The sequence below is a fragment of the Anopheles darlingi genome, chromosome 3 (genome assembly GCF_943734745.1).
Source record: "Anopheles darlingi chromosome 3, idAnoDarlMG_H_01, whole genome shotgun sequence".
Lineage (NCBI taxonomy): Eukaryota > Metazoa > Arthropoda > Insecta > Diptera > Culicidae > Anopheles > Anopheles darlingi.
Window position 1 is genome coordinate 16179264 of NC_064875.1, and position 21932 is coordinate 16201195.

Here is a 21932-nt window from a genome sequence, read left to right on the forward strand (position 1 = left end):
TCGGGGCGTACGACGATAAGACTCAAACCGACACGCCATAACGACGAGAGCTGGTACCGCCAGGATCTTGAGGTGCAAGATGGTTTTGAAGTAGTTTTGTGCTACAAAGCATTGACAAGGCTTATAGACCAGGGGGGATAGGATGGAAGTGTGCTGTTTGTTGTAGTAAAGCAACTCAACAAAGTGAAACAACAAAAGAGGCTGAGACTGGTAGCTCCTAGTGCACGCCTAGACACCGGACAGATCGACCTAAGGACAGTGGTTTTGAGCGAAAACAACAAACAATTTGTCGGACCAACGAGAGAGAGACACCCAGACAGGGCAGGTATGTTACGTATTTGTATCATTTTGGCGCACCAGATCCAATCAGGATCTTCCAAGTGGGAGGGGGCGGCAAATAGACAATCTCTTTGCCCCGTCCCTGACAAAAAGAAAACCTAACATGGTCGGTCGGTTCTACGTTCTACTTGGAGCGTACAAGAAGGTTCCCTTACAATCCATCAGCTTCCGTACGCACTCCCGAGACCATCTCTCAAGACATGAATAATAGAAATGGGCTTCTGGTAGCAAAACAAAGGCGCACATGGTGCCCTCGTGCCCGCACACACACACACACACGCTGGCACGGAAGATGCACTCAAAGCAATCAACCTTCTTCCGAATCGAAGCTGAGACCTGTGCTAAAGTCTTTTCACCAGCGAAGATCGTTTGGTGAAGAAATGTGTCGCGGAACTGAAGGAAGGAAAGTGGAATCGAGAAGCGCGAATATCCGCGTTCGTTCGCGTTCAAAAACCCCGGATGTTACCGATTATATAAGACCGATTTGCCGGTCTGTGGCATGTCGCCGGTTTTCCTATTGATCCGCCCGTCAGACCTGGCAAGGTACTGGCCGGTAGTAGTTTTTCATCCTCTGTCGTACGGTACGGCACCTTGGCCAGTTTTGCGATGGAATGACGCTGGAAATCAAATCAAACGTTATTACCAATCTCGAGCTCGGCAGGTCGTCGATGATTTTGTTGTTTTGGTTCGTCCTCTCGTAAGGTCCCCGCAACTGCGTTCGGGAAATGGAAAAGAAAACCATTGGAATATAAATTGGAATCGCTTTGTTACGTATTTGGGAAAGGGAAATGGAATGGAAAATGGGCTCCAATGGTGCGCGGATTTGAGATTCGCGTTGCGACTTGGTTTGAAGAAGTAGTACGGAGTGAAGAAACCGCTAAGTAGAGTTCCATTTTTTCGATTTTAATGGTTTCTATGCTTTTTATCGTTTGGATCATGAGTCGCTAATTTGCTCAATCAGCATTATTAGCTAGTATTTGATACAGATTGCGAACCAAGTTTTGTTTTTTTTTTCTTTGGTTTTCAGCTGTTTATAGTTTTTAAATGATTATCTTCAATAATCAATCTTTTTTAAGCTTTTACTTCTTTTTGGATACATCTTAATTTTTGTGTTGTTCTTTAATAAATTTTCTTTATACGTTTATATCATTAGTTTCTTTTTCATTTCTATAATTACTTTCATAAGTTAATCAGTTTATATGATATTATTTTATTTTTTATTATCCTTAATTGATTTATTAATCAATAACTAATTGCATCTATCGACCTTACATGTAAAGCGCAATTTTCGTTAGTTAGCTGTTAGTTCAAAAATTATGCTTTAAAAATAAAAATTAGCAATGTCATCTCCCAGTCCTTATCACGAACAATACGACAAAATGCCAAGAGCATTGCCTGCTCATTATTCCGCTCTTAAGGACGAACCGGCTGTAGCATAACAAATCGACATACATTTATTTACTTTGCTTCTGACAAAACACTCTACCTCGTAGTAATCAGTTGGGCCTCAATATAGAAGTGTCCTTGACACTGAACCATCTCGCCTTTACCCCCATCCCAATGATTGCTGGCGAATGATTTATGGTGCAGCATGAAACAACGCGGACCGGACGGAATTGGTTGGGATTGGTCAATTTGTCCATCTCTTGTCAATGTGTCTTTGACCGGAATTGCATATGCATCACGAAGTGCGAAGGTTGCCGGGTGTCTCACCGCACCACAAAACAGGAAATGAAACCACAACAATCTCCGGTCATTAGGTGCGGGTACATGCTCCCGCTTCGACACTGGAAAAGGGAATACGGATGCAAAGAACCCATAATTTAAAAACACTGAAACACCACCAGCACCACCGGGTTGAGGTTGTCCTTGTTCGATTGATTTCACATGTCCCTCTCTTACACTCTCTTTCTCTCTTTCCTTCTCCATAGTAATCGACTGCATCGTGAGTGAATGGGGCCAGTGGAGCGAGTGTGACACGGCCTGCGGTAACGGTATGATGTCGAGGACGCGCATCATCGAGCAAAAGCCACAGAACGGTGGCAAACACTGCCCATCGCTCGTACAGAAACGTGGCTGCCAGGGTCTCAAGTGCCACAACCACCACGACCGGAAAGCACTGCGAGGTAAGTGGTCCAAACCGAACCAACCCGGACCCCCGGAAAACATGGACACAGTGTGTTTGTAACACAATCCACTGAGTCACTACTGAGGGATTTTCATTTTGTTTTTCCTTGTTCTGTTTTGTGAAATTCAAATAGCTATCCGGCCATGTTGTTTTATCCGGCAGAGGAATCGTATGGAATCCACGCCAAATTCGCGCACTGCTGACTGACAGTATCGACGTAATGTTTGCGGCGTTTCTTTTTACATTTGGAGTGGAGTCCCTGCTTCCTCTGTCGGTCCGGAATCAACTCGATATTGTTTCCGTTTCTGTCTGTCTGTGTCTGCGTTGATGTATGCCGCCGCCATGTATGTGCGTCAGTGGTTCTATCAGGAACTGAAACACGGACAGTTGCCAGTGCCTCTCAATCACCACCATCACCACGCGTTATCTTCTCCTGCGTTCTCTAGCCACGGGATAGTCATGGCTGCCACTTGGATGGTTTTGCTGTTCCGTTTGATGGTCCCATTGCTCCCTGTTTTACCATCCTCCTCACCGGCTCATCTTCCAAAAGTCCATGTATAAGTCATCTCGAGTCTCTTTTTTTTTTGAGCCTCAGCTCAGCTCCAACTTCAAATGAAAACACATTTTATCGTTTCACAACAATCGATAGCTGTCAGAAGCTGTGGAAGGAATGTGCTTGTGTAGTGTAATGTACGGTGTGGTATGCTGGTTGTTTCCGGAGTTTGTTCCCCGTAGCACATCGTCTGCACGCCAATTTCTCGCACCAAACCATTCTCGGCGGATGATTGATGTGCCTGGCAGGACCGCGGTGTCAAAGGGCACACTTCCCTTACACGCCACATGCTACATTGCGCGCATACACACACGCAACGCACAGACACTCGTATTGCTTAAACACGAAAAACCGGGAGGAAAAAAAATATTATTGGCATCACCAGCGCCGCGTTGGGCTTACGTCTACGGTATTAGCAATGGTCTCGACAGGGCAAAAGTCATCCAGCGGGAACCTGGAATCCACAGGACTCCACGGCGAGGCCGCATGTTTTTTGGAATTCTAGTTTTGTGTTTCTTTTTTTGGTGAGAGGATTTTTGCGCAAGAATTTCAACCGTTTTTTTTTTCGTTATTGCCAGCCAGCGAGAAGCTTTAAGTTCTCTCAACGGGTGCCCTTCAACGGTTTCAGAAGCTGGCAAACACGTAATTCGTCCCTTTTGTAGGTGTTTTCAGGCAATACCGCGTGCCGTATGGTGTAGGAAAGGAGGCGATTGATGATGGGATTGGGTCTTTTGGGTCGGGGTGATTAAACTCATGGACCCCCGGTGGCCGACAAACGATTTACATTTTAATAGAGTTTTCTCACGTGCGTTCCGTTCGTGTGTTTACTCGGATAATAAAGTTGTTTGATCGGCGTGATGAGATTTTCCAGCAGCATAAGCATAAAAAGCACACGTTTATGAGGGAGTTGGAATTTCGGGCCCTGAGGTGTTATTGAAACACATGTGTCTGCACTGAAAATTGCATATTTTACATTGGAGCGATGCTGCATAACGGTATGCTGCAGTAGCATGTACCGTGGTAAAGACTTCACATCTCTCCGATGGACAATTTATGAGCAACGGTGCATCATCGAGCTCTAACGTCTGGATCTGCGCCACAGGAAAATCGTCCACCCTGTGCGCCGTGAAAATGGTTTCCATGGTCACCCCGGAAGACCCGGGATAACCTCTGGCGCCTCGTATGGTCCCCACGGTACGGTAGACCAGGTGGCAAACCTTGAGCGTCGAAAGCGTGAGAATAAATCGCGCTCGACGAAGCGCGAACGCGATGATTCTTCCTGCGGAGGTTTGCCCCCACCAACCATTCGCGCTTCATTGCACTGCATTGGCCTCAACCTCCCTAAAATGGACATCATAAGCGCGACCGGACCGCAGTGTGTGATCCGCAGCAACCTGATTTAATGGACCAATCGTGCTCGTGCTCGGTGTTCGCGCAGCAAACGCAGCATGCCTTATCAGGTCAGAAGGACGAACGGGTCGTCCGGATGACCAGACCTCTCGTGTATGTTCCCTGGCCGCTGGTGCTTGTACCAATGATGTACGCTCAACAACATGGCGCTACCTAGCTACTGCAGCTGCTGCTGCTACTGCTGCTGCTGCTGGATTCTAAAATAATCAAAACTTTTTTTCACCCCTCCCGAGGATGGTAGTTGTCCCGGTCCGGACAACCGGTCGATGGACGATGGAACCACCTTCTACCGTCCTAGACCTAGACGCAAGTGCTACGTCTACGTCTGCATCGCCATCGATTGGCCCGCTATCGGCTACTGTTTCCATTCTCCAGGGCTCGCTCGTTCGTTCGCTCACTAACCGTGGTTCCCCGTCTGTCTGGCTCTACTCTACAGAAACTGCGCTCCTGCTGCCGGCCGCCCTGTCCAAGAGCCGCCACGAGAACGACACCAGCGACATCCGGCGGAATCTGCGATTGCGCTACAAGAACGCCTTCAAGCACAACCGAGGAAATGAGTAAGTATTCAAACGGGGGACCACCAGAGGGGAGTTTCGGGGGTGGAAAGAAGATCGATCAATTTGTGGCCGATGAAATTGCACTGTTTGACCCCGGTGATGGTGCTGGTGCTCGACGATTGCTTCTGGTCGATTGCAACGGTGCAACGGTATTCAATAAGCGAATTGCAGTTCGAGAACCGTGGTGTGGTCATGGTGGTGGTGGTGGCTGCAGAGCGAGACCGTATACGGTGCCCTCGAAACCTCGCTAGCGGCTGGTGGTGAGGTAGTATTGCTTGCATCTTTACTAAAAGCAACAGAAGAATTGTAATAAACTCGTGCTTGAGAACTGTAGCCAGTGAGAGAGGTTCGCCTCGAATAGGTCATGTTATTGCACCGGGACTGGCACACCATCCCACAGTGTATGCAGTGTGACTCTCGTTCGTACGTAGACGAGGAGAACGATTGGTTGATGTTTTATTTGAGACTTAATGACGGTTCGTTCCCCTTTGTTCGATGACATGTTGTCATGGACAGGGATGAAGAGGACTAGTGCTTTAACCTTTGATTTGTTTTTGATAGAACCTGTCCCAAGTGAATCCTCTCTTCGTACTCTTTTATCTTTAGCATTTGTTTAGACTTTTTATAAAAAAATATTGAATTAAATATGCATAAACCCACTTTATTTAATCAACTTAATTTAATCAACTATATGGATTCCTGAACTAAATATACAAGATTTTCATAGTATCCCTCTAACACCTAGTAGACCTTCAAACACGTTGTTTAGTATTTTCATATCATCAAACAACGGCTGCTTCAAAGGAGTCTCGATGTACGTACTCCAGACGTCATAACAAGCGTGCTTACCAGTTGTGCTACAGTGGCTTCGTTTTCAATTATCCTTGGAAACTGATTAAAAACTAGTTTGCTAACCCCCCGAAAAGAAGGGTATCAACAGGGAATGGGAAATGTTGTTCCCTGCGTGATTGATAAACCCAGACATCAGAGCAATCTTCGCCTTACCAAAGGCACTGCACCAGGACGCTGCTTGGGGGAGGCGCTCTGGAAATGAAATTAATTTCCGGAAATGCTCCAGCACCACATTGCGCTCCGGTTGCGGGGTTTTTGCCTTGTTTGCGGCAGATGCCTGCCGGAGTCTGCGGCGCCCAGATCGCCAGTGCTGCAAATCAAAGGTTCCCAAAACTTTTCAACGGAATTGCCACTTTTCACCCCCCAGAGACCAGAGATCAAAACCTTCTGCCAGCCAGCACCAGCAGTAGCAGCAGCTGCTGCTGTTCATTCCGGCTACCATGTACGGAGCATCACCATCATCATCATCATTGGAATGTACCGACCGCTTGCTTTGCAGAATCGTATCAAGGGTCTCTTGGTCACGTTCCGCTAGACGACGCCAGACGACGCCACCAGACGACGACGACGACGAGCCTGAAAAGGGCGATTCCACTAGCGCCCATCCAAAGATGGTGTTCGATGTGAACGCTCCGATTGCACCGCTACCGGACTGGGAGAGTGGCCGCCGTCCGTTTGCGATGAGCTTTTCCGCACCGAAACCGAATCCGTGCGCTTGGGGATGCGCCTACACCACCCTACTACCCCCGGGGGGGCCATGGTGTGTTCTCTCTGGTGTGTTCGCGCCCTTTGCCGATGGCGCTGCTCGTTTGGCAAAACACTCTCTCACAGCAGTATAAATGCGGCAACCTTATCTGCAATCGGACGAGCCCGTGCACGGGACGATGATGAAGAGAATATTGAAATTTCATCCGGTACAGGATGGCCAGACACAGGATACGGGCTCCCTTCACGGAAGCTAATCCTGACCACGAATCTGATTTCTTCTTCGGTTGCGCCCGTCGGAAAATGGTTCTTTGCGGTGTTTCTAACGCTTCTCCCTACGCTTGGTTTTTCCCTCGCCCTCTTTCGTCAGGTACTGCGTCGAGTTCGAGGTCATCAAGGCGACGAAGGCATGCCACAAGGACGCGACCTACCGCGGATTGGCCGAGGGTGAGCGAGTGATCGTACGCTGCGATCTGGAGGCGTTGCACGAGGACAAGAGCGTCGATACGCTGGCCAGCAATTCGATCCACGATGAGGACGATCCGGAAACGCCCAAGTATCGCTGCCGGGGGGATGGATTGACCGGGCGGAACACCCGCTTCACGACGCTCGCCCTTCCGGCCTGTCGGGGCAAATGGATGCGGCTGACGGTGGGCCAACCGAAGAAGTGTCCCACCAGCGATGCTCAGTTTATTTTCATCTAAACGGAGGGTGGCGTGACCACCACCTATCCTTCTTCTTCCAACGCACCCCATCACTATATCGCCATATCACCGGAAGCCGAGCGGATGAACCGAGACCCAGAGGTTGGCCATTGACCGACCGACCGACCAACGACCATTTGACAGTTGAACGACTTGTGTCCCCGTTCGCAGTCGCAGCACCACGTGGCGTCCAAATAGGGCGGAGTGGGGGGGGACGATTTTCATTCTTTACTTCTTCGTTTTTTTTTAATTCCAATTATTTTTGTCTTCTTTTTATCTCCCTTTTTAGTCACGAGTAAGGCGTATTAGGTGTATTAGCTACTAACTAACACACGAATTAAGTAAAATTGTAACTTCTCTACCAGAAACTTATACTCACACACACACACAGACACACAAACAGATACCCTGACAAGTGAAGCAGATCAGGCCAGACAGTTGAATCACTTTAAACCGTTTTTAACCATAACAAATATTCAAACAATTCTACACAGCAGCGGTAGCCGCATCAGCAGCAACAGTACAGTAAGGTGAGCTAAGTACTACTAAAGTATCAATGCTCGACAGGCGTTTGGGAACGCCCCGCGGGAATTCCGGCCCCTCTCGAACCTTCCCTATTCTGTTTCCGTTTTCAACTGCTGGCTGCAACCAACTGAATTAAAAACTGGCGTGTGTGCAAACGAACAAGAAATGGAAAAAATACACGTGCCGGAAAAAAAACAACATCACGGCGACCGGCGCCCCACATGCATGCATGCCCCAAAAACCATCTTACATGTAAATAGTATTTTATTAGACTATTTTTATATGCCATTAAGCCGGTTAAATAAGAAACTGAAGTATTTATTAAAAATAGGAGAACGCAAAAAAAACTGCAAACAAAAAAAAACACGGAACAGAAAAAAAAATCCAATAAAACCGTAACCGGTCTCTGCGTTTCGATTCAATCCCTGGAAACGGTGGTGGACGTTCGAAAGAAAATTCGAGGGAATGTTGCAGTGGAAGTGGTTGAGAGAAAAGCCGGCTGAGAATGTGCGCAACGGCCACCAGTTATGGTCTCGTGAATTATGGCAAAAATATTCAAATTTAAAGGCCCCATCATTTCAGCACCGGATGTTGTTGCTGTTCGTGTTGGCTGCGCGATTTTGAGCGATGATGACGATGACGTTCGGCAACGGCTTATCTAGTGCAGTACCGTTATCGAAACAATGCGTAGGGCGAAACGATGGTGCCAAACAAACCCATTTGCAGTTCATTCAATTATCGTAAAATTCGGGAACCGTTACACCTTCTGCTGCTGCTGCTGCTGCTGCTACAAGACACGTGAACACCATTTCCTGTTTCGATTTCCCCCGGTCCGATCCAAACGATTCGATTATGGTAATTAGATGTTTGTTGGGAAGACAGCACTCTGGCACCAGCAGAAGCATCTTGACAAGCACCGCGTGCCAATGCAGGGGGGCGATAATTAACGCTCAAAAGGTAATTGTGTCACCTACCAATCGGTGTCAATGGAAGGTGAGGAGAAGCATGGTCCAGCATAATAATCGATAATGCACGCGGTATTATGCCACGTCTCTCGCTCTCTCTCGCTCTCTGCTTGCCGGGCCGTTGTCGGTGAGCTGGAACTGATTGGATGGTAATTAGTTGTGGCGCTTCTTGGCACCCAAAACCTGGACCAGGTTCCATCCGGAGGTCCGGAATTGTGGGACGAGCGTCACATTATAAATTCTCGGTTCTCGGGAGAGCAAGCGCCCGCTCGCGCCTTCATTAAGCTATCCGGTTGCATTAGTTATGGCGAAGCAGATCGATGAATATGTAAGTTCCCGGGCCATGGCCGGAGATTGTTTCTGCTTCAGCAGCAGATACAAAGCGCCCTATGGCTCCTTGGGAATAACCCTGCAAAGGGACCTGATTTATTTGAAAAACTAATCTCATTTAGTCTAAGGCTCGCTAAGACCGCCATCTGCGATCGGTGACCACACCCGATACGGCGCGTGGTTCTAAATGCTGACAAAAGTTCATAATTTACCGCCAGTTGTTGGGGCCCCGGAGAACTTGTTGCTGAGCCCTCTCTCTCTCTCTCTCTCTCTCTCTCTCTGCGCTGTATGCACCACGGTGCTGCACTTCTCGCCTCGCCGGTATGACGCCCTCGGAGCCACACTACTTGTCCGTAATTCCGGATCCTATAGAGCATAATTAACGAACCGAGTGCACACACACACACAGCGAAGGTACTCCAAGAGCAACTTATCGTACCGCGTTTTGCCGCACAATTCAGCTCGAACCCCGAAGCCGGGGCCGGGGTCCCCCGGAATGGGAAAACTTTTGCTCGTCTCACTGTGTGTGTGTGTGTGTGTGTGTGTGTCTGTCTGTTTGGGGAGTGTCACCTGCGCGAGCTCCGCACCACACGGCCATGTATGGTCATTCCATTCAATCTGCAGCGGGTTCTCGAGAAGAAAGACGGCCAAGTGCGGCCTAGATCATCTCAGGTGGGCTTCAGAAGACGGACTGGTGGGAACGAAATTAAAATATGAGCAACAGGCGGAAGGGGTGCCCCTGAGTGTGCGCTATGGCCACCCTGTTGTCACGAGACCTGCATGTTTGCTTCGCCATCGTGCGAACTCTCCTTCTCTCCAGGGCAGCAGCAACAGCATCATCCCCGTTGTTTACCCGTTTTCACCAAAGCAAATACCAAGGCAAGTCCAATGCAATGAAATTCCAACTTGTTCCGGCCGTCGGTGGGATGAGGTGGAGGTCCGGGATGGAAAGGGAGGACGAGACAAGTGGCCAACCATCCCAGTACCTCCGGGTTGTGGGGAAGGGATGATTACTTTCCATACAGCCGCCTTACACCTGCCGCTGAGCGCGATAATGGGAATGGTTTCATCCGAGCATTTGAAAACGAATCGCGAACAGAGGAGGAGCCGGGGCTGCAGTAGCAGTGAGGTGGTACAGTGAAAAGAGTAGAGGGTTGGAACACAGAAACAAACAGAAAGTTGACGCAACAACAGAAGCAACAAAAAAAATGGCGCAACCAACGAGAACTCCGGCTTATAATGAGAACTCGTCCCACCATTCGGTTAAGCCTAAGATGGCGGCAACTTGGAATTCATCAAAACATTCCGATGAGCAGCACTGATGCAGCCACCTCCGCGCTACGGTGTGTGGGTGTGTGTGCTGAAAGGATAACGCAAGTGCGCAACGAGAAATACTTGGGGGGACGGTCTGTGCTTTCGGGCAGCAGAAAAGTTTTCTTCCCCTGCCCCTGGCTCTACACACATCTAGTCAGTATTGGCACACGAGGGCGTAAATCCAGCGGGTATTAATGTTTTGTGTGCCGAGTTCTGTTCTAGCTACTACCCACACAAGCGACGGAACACGCGCCAACATTTGTCTCAATGGCTGCCAAGTGTATTGATGGAAACTCGTGCGTAAAGAGAAGCGCCCCCCAGTGGGTGGTTAAATATGTTCCCAAGAATTGAAGACACGAGCCTAATGAGCACATTATGATGCAGTGTGTATATACGTGTCTCGTCTCGGTTTGTATTGCTTGGATTGCTCTCCACTCTGGTAGACCTTTCAGAAGTTGAGGAAAGAAAAGGTTGCTTAGTTTAGCTCAGGTTGCGCCTACTTGTACAGCAGGTCTGCTCGGTGAGCACGCGCGCAGTCGAACTGTCAAATTCCAATTGCCGTCAAAACCAGGTGTGCGTCATCGTTCTCGATATGCTCTGCTTTTATTGATTTACTATCGCACCGATCATCCTTATTAAAGTAGCTGACCTACTCGGCAGTATTTAACCACCTGCCGACTTATTGTACTTTTTGCTTTCTCATCACCTTCAACCACGAGGTAAACACACTTCAACACTGTTAAGAAAAACAGAAAAAGGATGAAAAGTTGCGCGAGTTTTTAATTCCCTTCACCTCATCGACGTTCCTCCCAAGAACCGTTGACGACCTCGCCGCGTGCCGGTTTCTGCAAATATTTTATTAGTTTTTTTTCGTTTTTGGTTTTGTTTTCACTTTTTGACATTCCCTTTTCGAGGTACCCCGATCAAGCACCCGGGACCCAGGACGTTCACGGCAGCACTTTCATCACCTCGTGGGCCTCGACAACAGCCACTGCCAGATCGGATTTCACTTCGATATCCTTTGCCAGGGAAACTCGGCCAGGGGAAAAACACATTTCCCACGCCGCCGGCTGACGGTGAAAAGCCCAAGCGACGCTTCAGTGCTGCCTAGTATTCGGCTCCACGACCCCCTCCCAAAAAAAAAAGAAAACGCGCCCTCACTCGCGCAGACCACAAATTGCCAAATTTCTTGAGGGGCCCACCCGGTCCCGGTCCCGGCTGCCAGGATTCGGCTCGTGTTCTGCCGCTTAACGCCACCAACGCGAGCGCGCGAGCGCCGTTTTTATGATTCTTTTCGCGGGAAGTTTACCCGCGAAAAAAGTAAGCAAAAAGCTGGCGGTGCTGCCTCCCCAAAGTCAGCAGCTGGGCTGGCATGAGCTGGAGCTGAGTAGAGGCGCAGGAGGTGGGACCTCACCAAACGGTGAATAAAAGTTTGTTGTAAAAGTTGCTGGCAGGCTTTATATTGGGGCTGATGCGATGATGTGTGCGGTGTGCACCGTTTGGTCTTATCGTTTCGCAGGAGTGTTGGCGTGTCCCCTCTCCTCTGTTCTGGCCGCCCAACACACGCTTCACTCTCTTCAGGTTGGCGCCGCAGGTTCCCCCTATTGGTGGAATATAAGGAAAACAGTCAATAAATCTAAAATCAATTTAATTCCCGCTTCGTCGTCGCCGTCGTCATCGTCGTAACGGGTCGTAACCGTCCCGGTTCCGAGCCGCGAGGTGTCTGGTGTGTGTGTGTGTGTGTGCCGGGCACGCAAGTATTTTTAACTTGACCGCTTTTTTATGATTTTCGCGAAAGCTTTTTTTGTTTTTCGTTTCGCTGTCTTGTGTGGTCTCTCCGGTTCACTTGGTTCGTTCCGTGTGTCCGTCCGCGCGAATCCATGTTTCTTTTAAACGGAACACGCGTCGCGACCAACCATAAAGGCACAGAGTGATGGACGGAGCAGAAAGGACGAATGGAAGACGGCCAGTGGACGGATCAAATGTAAAATCGAGCCACAAGCCAGCCAGCCAGCCGGAGCACACAGCACACTGTGGCGGTGAAAACAAAGTCAAAAGGCGAGTCGAAACACCCAAAGCTTGCTTCGTTTTGACAGGTCCAATCGGGCTTTGCTCGATCGATGTCTTCGGGATGGGGGGCGGCCTGCTAGATCCATGACGAGCTTCATGGCGGCCTATACGAAAAGGATCTTCAATAAAAAAGAAAAAACAGACGAAAAACACTCCACCGAACCGATGGGACCTGACCCGAAGGATGGATGGCAATCGGCATAATGGCGGACGAAGTAGTCAGCTCAGCGGAATGAAAAATGTACTCGCCCGGTAGGAGCTTGACAGTTGGTTGATTGATTTGGAAACAGGAGAATGGAGTTCGGAATGGGGTGCGGTGGGACAATAAGTTTTGACGATTGCGGAACCCCCGACCGGACCGATTCCACCCTGTTGTTTTTTGGGTGATTGGGAAAATTTTTCTCGTTTAGCCCACAAATATTCAAATTGGAGTGCGTCATGTTCGCTCAATTAGTTCCCTGGGAAGAGAGCCCTGAAGGAGAAGTAAAAGGAGCGGCAGGCGAAATGAAGTCGTACTTAATTTGATTGAAATGTTTAATGGCGGTACTGCCCCAACTGAAGAACCGAACGAAAGCTCATTAAATGACAGCGTGACAGAAGAGGAAGCGCGAAGAAGCAAAAGGGGACCAATACGACTGTGTCCTGCTGCGACTGTTCGGCGAATTCGTTGTGACGACACCAGAACGAAAACACAGTTCAATATGTTTCAATTACCGCAAAAGAACGCAATTCAGTTGAAGACAACAATTCGGAAACAATTCAAATTCCATCACGATTCGCAGAGTCTACCAAAAGCAAGCAGACGATGGTCTCAGTTCTCGTCCTCAGCCCAATTCTGCAGCGGCAGAACCTTGAGTCACTGCTTCTCAGGAAAGCCTTAAAACCACAGACGCGTTTGCGTTGTGTTTTATGATGTGCAGCACCATGTCTGCTTATCGCGAGGCATAACTCTTCGCCAATCAGCACCACGAGATGCTACAGAGACGGGCCGGACTGGGCCTTTAATTATAGCTTCGATTGCAGTGGGTGTGTGTGTGTGTAGCGGAGGTAATTCCACGATCCGTCATAAAAAGGGGTGGCCTTAGCCAAAGCCAGACTTAAGATTCAATCCAGAGTCTCCCCAGACACCGGCTTAAGATCGTGCCTTTAGCGAGAGAGCGAAATTCAAGGATGATGTTCCGCCTGAATGGAGGATGCACCGTAAAAGTCGATCCCCAGAGCAAAGTTGGCGTCGAACGATAAATTATGATTAAGAAACAAAGCGAAGACGCGGACTGGTGGAGAGTATAAGAACCGTCTCGCCTTTAAGATCCTCTCCGCCTGTCCTGCTCGAGAAGTGCTTCTCCTTTGGAGTGCCTTTGTGTAACAATTAAAGACAACAATTGACGAAGGTTGAACGGCACCGATCGTCGGTCGTCGTGGTCTTCGTCTGCCGTTCTCGATGCCACCGAAAAGGCCCTTTTGGCATCCGAGCAATGCAATGTTGACCGGTTTGGTCCGAGGATCGGGAACCGAGAAGGTCAAACTAGGAAGAGGAAGAGGTGCACGGAACGGAAAACGCAAAATACTGCATGCAGCAGCAGCAGCAGCATCGTTCGTTCTGAGCACCATCGGAATGCAAGCGAATTGGATTTGTTTGTTGTGTTCCGTGGTTCGTGGAAGGCAAAAAGAAAGGGATTCTCTCGTTCTAGACCGGCTGGAGGGATGCAGCGAAGATCGTACCATCGCACCAGGTATCACGCCCTTACCTCCTGTGGGACGCGGGGACTGACCATCGACGCGGCCGGACGATGAACGACCTGGGCGATGGGTTGGACGACGCTCTAACCGACGAGACGCGACAGCTTGCAATCGAAAGACACTTCCAGACGATTGGTGGACCGATGTTGCAGCAGATGGCCTTGTCGCATTCCGGTCGTCGTACCACAGTCGTACCGGCATCGGTTTCGGATTTGGGTCGAAGTTATCGATGATCCGACTCCGAGCCCGGGCAATCGCTGCTAACCGTCTCCTCCGACAGATCTTTATCTTCGTTAAATACTGCATTGTCTCTCTCGTCCATGCGTTCGCTTTCGATCCGCTTCTCTTGTGTTTGTTATTTGTTTTAATCTCCACGGTGCATGTTACCGAGTGCCGTTGTCTCGTCACACAACTGGGTATTGGCAATGGATGGTGGGGGATGTGTGTCTGAAGACCTTTTCGAGGCGACTGCAGCTGCGACCGAATGCACTAACGCTAGGTGGGCGGATTATTCAATTGGGGTTGGAACTGTGTGAAACAAAGCCAACACACTTTTGTTCCAGACACTTTAGGTCCAGGTAAAGGGCTGGAAATTTGTTGGTTTTTGGAGGAATTTAAATTCATCCGAACATTTGTTAACATGTTCTACTTGTATGAAGTTATGCTTTTCGAAATAAATCCCATCACATTTAAGTACTGAAAGAAGATTTAATTTCTAATGTTGTTTAGAAAAGACTAGCATTACACGATTAGTCACTATCCAAGGCCAAATGCTGATGCACCCAAATAGTTTTAATATGTTTTTATGTTTTTCTCATTTTTCCCTGAAAATTGAAAAATATAGTTGATTTTTTAGGGCAAGGGAACTTGAATTAAATAGTGTTTTACTGGATAGATTTTTAAAATTTTGTTTTGCAATGACTTCCTGTGTAACATTAATATCATGGCGACAGTATCGTTTCAACCATTTGAACAGAGCTTCAAAGCTGTTTCTTATTTGTTGTCGATGGCAGAAAATCGCATTTATCGCAGCAAGTAAATAAAACTCATCGCAACATTTGTGGCAAACCAGTTTTGGTATATCATTTTTATATCATTTTTATGCGAAAAACTACGAAAAGTTTATCATTTTTTTCTGTTCCTGTAGTTGCTTTTTTGCTATCCAAAAACTAAAAACATTCTTAAGCTCTATGTTATTTACACTGTACCTTAGAACATGCACAATAGACTTAAGTTTCACTTCTTGTTTTATTCATATTTGCATTCCAAATCCTCTTATCAAAACGTTTTTAAACCGGTTTTTACCATAGCAGCATTAAACAGCGAGGCAGTGGCTTGAAATGATTTTGTACTTCATTCCGAAGCGTAACAAAACTTAAAAGAATATCCTTCGTAAGCTTACGATCACACATCGAACCATTGTTGATCCTGCTTCGGTAAATAACGATTTAAGTGAAACGAATGTCGACCGATAATAATAACAAAAAAACACAAATCCCATCAAATCGGGTTTACATTTGCTTCGCCATCGTCTATCAGTCGCACTGCTCCCGGGGATGCCACGGGAATCAGGATTTACATCCTTAAATTATTCATCATCAACCGGGAGGAACAAGCCCTCCTCCCGTTCCATGCAGCGCTTATACCGGCCGGCATGCTGGCAGGCCAGAACACTAAAACACTTCCACAAAAGCACCGACCCCTCGACCCGTCGACTGGCATACGACGCAATGACAATGCCACCGAACCGGACGACAACGACGACAATGTGCACTCTGATGATAATTCGGTTGTTTTCCGCCAGCAAATAGGAGGAAAAATTAAAAGAAAACTCTCATTATTGATTCCGGCACGCAGCAGGCGCCGTGATTGAACATTATTCATGAGCAGCCACCGACCGATCGACCAACCGGGGGAGAGTGGCATGGAAATTGAAGAGGCTTACCCAGCGCATCTCTCCAGCAAGGATAAAGCACCAGTGCGCGGTTCACAGGACCTTTTGAAGAGGCAAGGGGCAGTGGGCGCAAGGGCGGGAAGTAAAATCGAACTAAAGTGAATAGAATTTTGTGATGCTTCCATTGGCACGCCCGTCCCCTCCCTGGGGCGAACCTCAGATTCATGATTAATTTTAAATCATTTCCATCATTCTCCACGAGCGAGCAGGCGTCCTGGCGCCAGAAGAGGACCAACAAACACCTGCGCACACTCCAGGCGCTCCAGCAGGAGGTTCCTCGAGGGAAAACATCAATCGAGGGAAAACCGAGAGATGGTACTTCGTGTTTCGCTGTTTCGCCGAAGCGCCGATGCTCCCTACCGTTTGGCCATGGTCTGTCGCAAGCTTATTGAAAACCGTTTTGCTGAGGTTCTGCATTACGAGTTTGCGTTTTTTCTTCTTCTTTTGTTGTTGTTCTACTTTGCACCGTGCGCTCACGGCGGGAGGTGAATTGTTTTCCTCCTGCAAAAGGCACAGCAGTAGCAGCAGCAGCAGCATGAAGTATGGAACATGGATTTAGCATAAAACAGCGCTTTACACTACCATCGCCACCGCACGCATCAACCACAAAGCCAGCCAGCATTAGCATTAGCCAGCATCGTGAGGACGGCTTTCGAGGAACTGACCCCAAAGAAGAATCAACTCCCCATTGGCGAGGGGCAGGGGGAAGTTCACATAATAATCATCCCGGCAAATCGGAAAGATGATAAATTGAAGCGAAAAAGCGAAGAGCAAACACAAAGGTTTCTCTCCAAGGAGCAGCCCTCTCTTTGTCGGAAGAAGCTCTAATAAATTACTCGTTCCCTCGGTGCACGGGGATTGAGGGGGATATGATTTACCATTTCCATTTCCCCAACCGCGTCAGGAGGCCTTTTAGATGGGGAAGAAGAAGAATTCTCGGTGACAAACCATCCATGACACGGACGGAGTGTATGACACGCACGGTTTAACCGTCGCCAACCGTGGCAACCACCAGAACTGGCGGGGAACTCCATAAGGGGCCAATCCAACCGGCCAAGGCCCGATCCGAAAAGACCCCCGTGGCCACCACCGCCGTCACCGCCGAAAACCATATCTAATTTTCACCTAATTAATTATCTCATCAACAATGACGCGATGTTTGCTAGATGGATGCCACTAGCAGAGCAGACCCAACCCACGGAACAACGACCGGCAAAGAGGACGACAACCACGACAACGACCGCAACCAATTCTGCTGGAAAAAGGAAAACTACTCACAACCTCGGGCCGCCAAGGGGAACTCGTGGAACGAACGCGCGGAAGATCCGGGGGAAAAGCGTTCGAGTATCCGGAAAATATTTTCCGCTTTTTCGCATTTTCCAGATGACGACCTCGAGGACGACGATGGCGACGACGACGACGACGACGACGGTGAAACTGACAGTGATGAACGATTGCCATCGGAGTGTGCCGTGTACCGTGTAGTAGTAGTGGTAGTGGGTTAGCAAAAAAAAAGCGTGGCAGAGAATGGCGCTGCTAACCGAGGGGGCCAGACCAGCCACCCCGGATCACGTGGCAAAATAGTGACGAAGAGCTACCGAAATAAGAAATGGCGCGCGGGGCGGTGGGTGAAGAGACGGAAAGGGAGGGGAGTGAAAGATGAACTCCTACCTCTAGCTAATAATCGCAAGTGGAGCAGCAGCGGCAGAAGCAAAATCAGAGAGATTCTCCGGTGAATCAGTTTTCGCTGTTTCGCGTTTCCTTTTTTCCACGATTTCCAGCTGAACTCAACTTATTCAGTGGCAACGATTGCGCCCAGCCAGTGCGCCACGGTCCTTCCAGCACACTGTGTAAACGGAGTTCGAGTGACTAGTTCCTGCTTCGGTGCTTGAAACAAATTTTAAGTTCCCACCAAAGATTCCACGGTGCTGGTTACGGTTGCAGAAGCAAACCATGGCCATGAACTTCACGGAAAGGTATATAATTCTTATCGGTTGATCTGTGCCTTTTGGACGAACATAAATGTTTGTAGTAGTGCTAGGGAATTGATTTGTACCCCTTTTTTTTGAATACTTTGTGAAGATAGTTTGAAAGATTGGCTAATTGCACTCCACTTAATTTCATTTTCTACTGGAATGCGCAACATTCTTCTGCAGCGCTTGCTACTACTGGATTGGCCATACTTGTCCGAACATTGGCCCCTATTACGAAAAAGTCGATAACGCTATCGATCGACAAGGGATGAACTTTTGGTCATTTTTGTTCATTTTGGTTCATTCCTTGTCGATCGATAAAGCCGCTTGTCGATCGATAAGGAAATAATCGACTCGAACTGTCATCCCATACATTTTTTCGAGCAGTTTGGTTGTCAATCGACAAAATGGCATTGCGAACGCACATTTATCGATCGATTAGTTATCGACTGCTCCGGAGCAGTCGATAGCGTCGATAGTTCATCTTTAACGCTGTTTTTGGTTGGAAGATGGTAGTTTTTAAGCATGTAAATGTTAATTAGGATGAAGGAAAACATTCTTAAATGTTTTATTTGATATTCCCTGTCTTGCCCCCTTTTTAAAAAATATTTTTCGCATCAAAAAAATTTTTTTCCTATAATTTAGCAGCGAAAAGCTCTTATTAAAAGCAGATATTTTTTAAACCAATCAAAGCTTAATTCTGCATGGAATGCAATGTAATTTCCATCGATTTTTGATTGCGCATATGCGGCTGTTTGTAGAACCTTCGCGATTAGCCAACCGGATGCTTCGATGCGGTGACACGGCGATTCCTGGCTTTCTTAATGCTCCAGTAATCGCGTCGGAACACCGTCGTAAGAATCACCAGTCAAATTCGGCGTCGTCAACAGTTCTAAACGCCCACAATCTTCACGGAGCTAACTGCGGAACCCAAGAGACACCTGCACCACATCGTCCTAGCAAAACTTACATCGCGGTTTCTGTTATCTATCAGAGGACCCGTCGCTAGGGTAAACGTTCTGAAAATCCACCCTCTCGATCGAAATATCGAGAAGGAATATTAAAATACATCACCAAAAAACATGAAAATGAACATGAAAAAACATGTATTTCATGATTATACATGAATTAGGTTATAAAATTAATCAAAAAGATAGCAGATCAGCATCAGATCATCAGCATTTCCCCCAAAATTTTCTATAATAACTGTCAATTTAAACAACTTTTGACGTATTGCCTGCTTTCGAGCAGCTCCGCGTTATCGACTCGATATCGATTGTGTTCATCTGAAATTCGAGTCGATTAATTTGTCGATCGATAGCGTTATCGACTTTTTCGTAATAGGGGCCATTGTTTGACAGGAAAACTACTTTCACGAAACTTTTCACATACTAACTAACTAACCAATTTTCCATCATTTGATGTTTGTACCGTCCTTTTTTTCAGCATTTAGTTGCTTCTCCATAATAGCAGCATTATTGCACAACCTTACAGCCTCGCGGCTGATACGTATTGAAGGATCAACATGATATTAAAATGTTTTGTGACATTGGAAGCTTTATCGAACATGATCCTCTTTTCAAGCAAATGTTCTGAAGCTAAGTGTAGGCGCTCGTTGTCGTGAACCTACCTTTAATCCATACTTTTGGACTATCTTAACTGTGGTATTCGATGGAAAATTGTTACTAAATCGCTACAACATTTGTGAGAACATTTCTCTTCGTCGATGATTGCTTCGATTATTTTCGAGCAGCTTTCGAAACCAAATTCAAAATCAGGAAACGTCTGCGATAGTAGTTGCTGTCGCTTTGAACCTGTTTGTTAATTACAGAAATAAAAGAACGATTCCTACTTGGGAAGTATGGCGTATTATCTAAGAAGGAAGCCATTATAATACATAATAACACGGCAAGCTGTTTAATATCTTCTCTTATACTTGCGCTACAGTGATGCAGACAGCCGAAGCTACACGGTCAATTTATTGATGCCGTAAAGTTCTGCAATCTACTCTTAATGTCTCAAATGTCTATCAACGCCGCATTTTAAGCATGGGTTTAATAAAATATATTGCTCCTGCTAATGCTGGCCAAGTTCTTTAAAAGTAAAGCAGCATCCAGCGACACCACCAGCAAGGAAAGGAAACCTTCTCCTCTCTCGCTACTGCCCAGCTAGCCTCTTTATCTTTCCGCGTGCTCTTTGATGCAAATGACGAGCAGTACGGTCGTAACATCTGTAAGACATCCATGTAACACGCGGTGACACCGTTCCCGCGTGGTCCCGTTCCTTCCGTTCGTGCTCGTTCTCTACCCAAATACTGCCACCGGCCTCCGGAATAGTTTTCGCATGGCGGAAAATTAAGCAACCGCCCCTGGCTGGTGGCTGGCCCGAGCCGTAGCAACGGAAAAACGGAGCGCAAATATCGTCACAAAACAAAGGCGGAACATAAAAATAATTGCAACCATGTGCCAAGAGGCATCCCTGGCGTGTTTGCCCTGGCGTCCCGTGCGAACCGCTAAATGGTGTGACGGTGACGGTGACTACTGGTAAGCTGCGACTTCCTACCATCATCCAGCGAACATGACAAACATTCTCTCACTCTCGATGAGGCTGGTTCGTGTATATTTCCTTGCGGGGGAAAATAAGGAAAACAAAAGATTCTGATGGCACTACAGCATGTGCACACGAGAAAAAGGAAAGGAGAGAGAGAGCAAGAGTGACTGCTTGGTAGAATAGGTAACGTATGCTCAACATGAATCAATGTGTCACCGTACAGGAAACATATCGCCCAGGGCTCAGGCACAGGCAGCCAGGCGACCGCACCATCGTTCCGTTCATCGTTCCGTTCATCGTGTTCTGTCACGGCTAACGATGAGCGCAACGCGGACGTTGAGCCTGGCTTCCCGGGAAATCGCCGCAGTCCATCATTCGTCACAGATGTGTCACCGAATTTGGCCAAATAAAGCATGAAACGAAATATGGCCACTGTGGTCTCGGTTTCAAACCGACCGACCAGCCTTACCGAGCATGCTAATGCTGGAATGCTTCATTCATTCATTCTTTTTCTTCGTATAGTTTTTTTGTGTATGAGGCTTGGTGTTTCCTGGAGACACACGCTTCGGGGAATATTAATTTACGAACGAAACCATGCCGATGGTGGCCCGTTGTCACCAACCAGCGAGTGCCATGATACCATATCCGACGCCCATCCTACTGGAGGGTGTTTCTGGCCCCGGTCGAGTTATTTTAAACTCATATCCGAGTTCCGGTTGATTTAGCAATCGGCAACGTGCCGGCATACGTAGCATCGACCGCAGCCCAGCTCCCGAGGAGACGAGAGTTGTTGGATCTAAAATCTATTATTATTTGTGGCACGTTTGCACAGCTTGACGATCGCCGATGGGGCCGATGTGTAGCGGGAGGCGTATTAGAGGCGTGGAATGTTGGTCTGGTCGGATCGGACAAGCTTCGAACACCAGAAGCTTCCGGACCATCGGACACCGCAAGCAAGGGAGAGACTTCCTGTGTTGGACAGGTTGTTGAAACAATTATCACCATTAATAGTCCCAGTGGCAGAAGGTGGCGATAAGTGGCGGAGGTTAAACGGGCCGGCAAACCTGCGGTAAGTCGACTGATAGCAGGGACAGAGAGAGGGGCGAGCGTGTTTGGTGTGCAGTTAATCTGTCACGTACGCACAACAGCAGCAGCTCCGAACCTTATGATCGCCTTATACTGAGATCCGCATCCGGATGTCGTCTTATGCTGTCTGTTGTTGAATCGTGTTTGTTTGACTGCATTACCAGGTTGTTAACCTTG

The 21932-nt window shown here is 47.8% G+C and overlaps 1 protein-coding gene across 1 annotated transcript in view; it reads left to right on the plus strand.

Moving 5' to 3' along the window:
* LOC125953498 (somatomedin-B and thrombospondin type-1 domain-containing protein) overlaps nt 1-8177 on the plus strand; it is a 30551-nt gene extending 22374 nt beyond the window's left edge. The window contains exons 3-5 of the mRNA XM_049683108.1: nt 2271-2465; nt 4867-4987; nt 6915-8177. Of these exons, the coding sequence (XP_049539065.1) occupies nt 2271-2465; nt 4867-4987; nt 6915-7248 (650 nt within the window). The 3' untranslated portion in view covers nt 7249-8177. The remainder of the gene's footprint in view (nt 1-2270; nt 2466-4866; nt 4988-6914) is intronic.
* The last annotated feature ends 13755 nt before the right edge of the window (nt 8178-21932 follow it).